Here is a 4,024-nt window from a genome sequence, read left to right on the forward strand (position 1 = left end):
TTGGTTCCTGGGTCCGCAGCCCCCGCCCGTCAAGGTCGTCCTCCTCCTCGGGGGTGAGGGTGGGGGGTGGGGGTGGGGGTGGGGGGCGGGTGGTTGTGTGTCAGGTCCCAGACACCAAGAGGGTGGAGGTGAAGGTGGTGGTGGTGGTGGGGGGGGGGGGGGGACACACACCGTCCTCTCCAGCGCCTTTGGTTCAGACCTCCTTCGTGGCCTCCCTCCCTCCCTCCCTCCCTCCCTCCCTCCTTCCTTCCTCTTCTAAATATACAAATTAAATCCTAAAAAGAAAAAGGAGGGACACGAGAAAAAACAGTGCATCCGTTGCTGTCCTAGGAGTGCTCCCGGGGCCCTCCGCCCGTCCCCGGGCCGAGAGGCGAGATCCGAGGCGTCCTGACGGCCTCGCCGCCCGGATCTGTCCCGCTGTCGTTCGCGCCGGTTGTCGGGTGCCACCTGGCGGCCGCTTTTATAGAGCGTGTCCCCTCCGGAGGCTCGGCGGCGACAGCAGCAAGGAACAGGCTTTGGTGGCGGTTTCCCGGGGCCGAGTTCCAGGAGGAGGGCGGCCCCGGCGCGGGCGTCCGGCTGTCGCCGGGGCATCGGCGCGCGATGCGCTCGCCGGAGATTGGACCTCCAGAGCTGCGAGGGAGTGTCGCTGTCGCCGCTGTCGCTGTTGTCGCCTCCGCCTCGCTCCCGGAGGAGGGCGTGCGGGCCGCCTGGGTGGGTCGACCAGCACCCGCCGGTGGCTCCTCCTCCGCCCGCCCGCGAGGACCGACCTGGGCCGCCTCGGGGGAAGGGGACAGGGTGTGTCCCGCCGTCCGTCCTGTGGCTCCGGGCGATCTTCGGGCCTTCCGTGTCACGCGGTTGTCTCCCGTTGTCACGCCCTGGCGACGGGGACCGGTCCGAGCCTGGAGGGGAAGCCCGTGGGTGGCGCGACAGACCCGGCTGCGGGCACGTGTGGGGGTCCCGGGCGTCGGACGCGATTTTCTCCCCGTTTTCCGAGGTCCGCTGCGGAGGTGGGTCCCGGTCGGACCGGGTGCCACGCGGGGGTGGGCCGGCCGGCCCCGGTGGCGATTCCCGGTGGCAGAGGCTGCCTCTGCCCGCGTGGCCCTCCACCTCCCCTGGCCCGAGCCGGGGTTGGGGACGGCGGTAGGCACGGGGCGGTCCTGAGGGCCGCGGGGGACGGCCTCCGCACGGTGCCTCCGGAGAACTTTGATGATTTTTCAAAGTCTCCTCTTGGAGATCACTGGCGTGGCGGCGTGGCGGCGTGGCGGCGTGGCGGCGTGGCGGCGTGGCCGTCTCCACCTCCCGCGTATCGCCCCTCCCCCCTCCCCACCCTGGGTCGACCAGATAGCCCGGGGGGCTCCGTGGGGTGGGGGTGGGGGGGCGCCGTGGGGCAGGTTTTGGGGACAGTGGCCGTGCCACGGTCCCGGGAGGTCGCGGTGACCTGTGGCTGGTCCCCGCCAGCAGGCGCGGCTATTTTCTCGCCCGAAATGAACATTTTTTGTTGCCAGGTAGGTGCTGACACGTTGTGTTTCGGCGACAGACAGGCAGACGTAAAAGACAGTCGGTCCGTCGCTCGCCTTGGAGATGTGGGCCTCTGGGCGCGTGTGGGGTTCTGGGCTTGACCGCGCGGCCGAGCCGGTCCCTGTCCTCGCTCACTGGAGCCTGAGCCGTCCGCCTGGGCCTGCGCGCCGGCTCTCGCGCTGGACTCCAGGTGGCCCGGGTCGTGGTGTCACCCTCCGGTCTCTGGCACCCGAGGGAGGGCGGTGTGGGCAGGTGGCGGTGGGTCTTTTACCCCCGTGCGCTCCATGCCGTGGGCACCCGGCTGTTGGCTGTGACAACCCCTGTCCCGCAAGGCTCCGTGCCGCGTGTCAGGCGTCCCCCGCTGTCTCTGGGGTTGTCCGGTCGCTCCTGCCCCCTGGGGGTCGAGGGGCTGCCGGTGAGGCGGAAGCAGGTCCCCCCGGTCGCCGTCCTCGCTGGGCTTTTGCTCCTCGGGAAGCCCCCTCGGGGCCGCAGCTCGCTGCCGATCGATCGATGTGGTGATCTCGTGCTCTCCTGGGCCGGGCCTAAGCCGCGTCAGACGAGGGACGGGCATCCATGGCGGATGCGACCGCTCTTCTCGTTCTGCCCGCGGGCCTCTCCCTCCCCGGCTCCTCCACGCCCGGCCGTCGTGACGGCGGGTGCGCGGGGGGGCGCGCGCCGGGGTTGGGGGTGGTGCGGACTCCGGCCCGACCCCGCCCTCCCGCCTTCTTGCCTCGCGGCGCTGGCGGGACCGGGGTCCTCCGACGCGGCGGACACTCTCGCCGGCCTTTCCTGAAGGCCTGGGTCCGTGGCGAGCGGTCCTCCCCTCCGCGGGGAGGGCCTGCCCGACGCCGCGCTGCTCACCGCCCGGCCTGGGCGCGCTTGAGCGCGTTGCGCCCGGCCCTCCGTGGTGCCCCTGGAGCGCTCCAGGTCGCCTCAGGTGCCTGAGGCCGAGCGGTGGCGTCGTTTCCTTCCCCGTCGACTCCCCTCGGGCCGCCGCCGCCGCCGTCGGTGGCGCGTCCGAGGAGCGGGTGGTGGAAGCCGGCAAGGGAGGCGCACCCGTGCCCCTGGCGGGGGCCCGGGCGCCTCGTCTTCCTTCCCCCTCCCCTCCCCCTCGCCGCGCCGGCGGGGGTGGTGTGGGGGCGGTGTGACTCGGAGGACTTGGTGGGGACGCGTGAGCGCCCGCGGCGGGCCGAGCCAGCGCCCCGGGCGCTTGGCCAGCCCGAGGGGCTGCCCCTCTCTCCCGGCACGGGTCGTGCCCCCGTCTCCGTTCCTCTGTCTCGCCCGCCTCGCGGGAGGCGGGGAGCTCTCCCCTCTGGGCGGTGACGTGGCCGCGCCGTGCTCGGGCGAGGTGGAGGGTGGTGTCCTCGAGGGGGCACCGGCCGCGAGCGCTCGGGGTTGCCCTGTGCCTGTCCCTTGCCGGAGACCTGCGCCCGCCCCGCGAGCCCTGTCGGCCCCGGAGCGCCGTTTGGTGGGGCCCGTTTGGGGGGACGAAGGGGGGGGCGATGCGCCCTCGGTGAGAAAGCCTTCTCTAGCGATCCGAGAGGGTGCCTTGGGGTACCGGAGCCCCCAGCCGCTGCCCCTCCTCTGCGCGTGTAGTGTGGCCACCGACGCGGGGTTGACTACCGTCGCGACGTGTTTGGGCAGAGCGCCGCTCTTCGCCTACCGCGGCCTGCGCCTCCCCCCTCCGAGATGGGGGAGGATACCGCCGGGCCGGGCCGGCGTCCGGTGCGGGGTGTGTTGCCCGCGTGCGTGTGCGAGTGTGCGCGCGGCCCCGGGGGGGGGGGTGTTGGGGCGGCCCGCCCCCCCCCCCCACGCCAGCCACCCCGTGTGTGTTGCGTGTGCGCCGCGCGAGCGGCTGGCTTGGCTGGCTGGCTGGCTGGCTGTCTGTCTGTCCGGGCCCCCGCCCGCTGCCGGGCGGAGTCGCCGCCGGCGGTGGCGCGGCGGGCGCGCACGGGTCGGGCCAGCTCCCGCCTGGGGGCGCCTCCCCGGGTCGTGACTCCGGGTTGGACCGGACGGATGAACGGACGGACGGACCGGCGGATGGACGGACGGAGGTTCGGACGGGTCCCCCGCGGCGGGGGTCGCGCGTGCCTTGGGCCCCGGCGGTGTGGGGCCCGGTTTGCGGGGAGGTCTGCCAAGGGTGCTGAGGCCGGCCGGCGTCCCGGGCGTCGCGGGACCGCCCTCGTGCTGGTGGCGGTGGGATCCCGTGCGCGTTTACCCGGTGGCCCGGCTCGCGCCTTCGTTGGCGCGCCCTTCCCGGGACCGGCCCTTCCCCACGCGCTCCCGGCCCTGGCACGCTGTGCGCTTCCTCCCCGTCGCCGCCGACCCGCCGCCCCCCCCCCGCCCCCCGCCTGCCCGCGTCCCCCGACCGCACGGTCGCGGGCGCGCCGCGTGTGCCGCCCCTAACTCCGCCCTCTGGGGACCGAAACCGGCCTCGCCGCTGTTGGGTGTCTTGCTCCCCCCGCCCGCCATGGCTGGGGGGGCGTCCCCGGGCGAAGTGCTCTCG

The 4,024-nt window shown here is 74.1% G+C and overlaps 1 protein-coding gene across 1 annotated transcript in view; it reads right to left on the bottom strand.

The window, feature by feature from the left end:
* Window positions 1-345: 345 nt before the first annotated feature.
* Window positions 346-4,024, bottom strand: part of LOC121483907 (collagen alpha-1(I) chain-like) — a gene marked incomplete at its 3' end in the record, with an annotated part of 4,504 nt that continues 825 nt past the window's right edge. Inside the window, exons 1-3 of the mRNA XM_041742422.1 lie at window positions 3,332-4,024; window positions 1,731-3,046; window positions 346-1,312 (exon numbers count right to left, since the gene is read on the bottom strand). The exon at window positions 3,332-4,024 is cut by the window's right edge and continues 825 nt beyond it. Coding sequence (XP_041598356.1) covers window positions 346-1,312; window positions 1,731-3,046; window positions 3,332-4,024 — 2,976 coding nt within the window. The remainder of the gene's footprint in view (window positions 1,313-1,730; window positions 3,047-3,331) is intronic.

Source organism: Vulpes lagopus, unplaced genomic scaffold, assembly GCF_018345385.1.
Source record: "Vulpes lagopus strain Blue_001 unplaced genomic scaffold, ASM1834538v1 ctg489, whole genome shotgun sequence".
NCBI lineage: Eukaryota > Metazoa > Chordata > Mammalia > Carnivora > Canidae > Vulpes > Vulpes lagopus.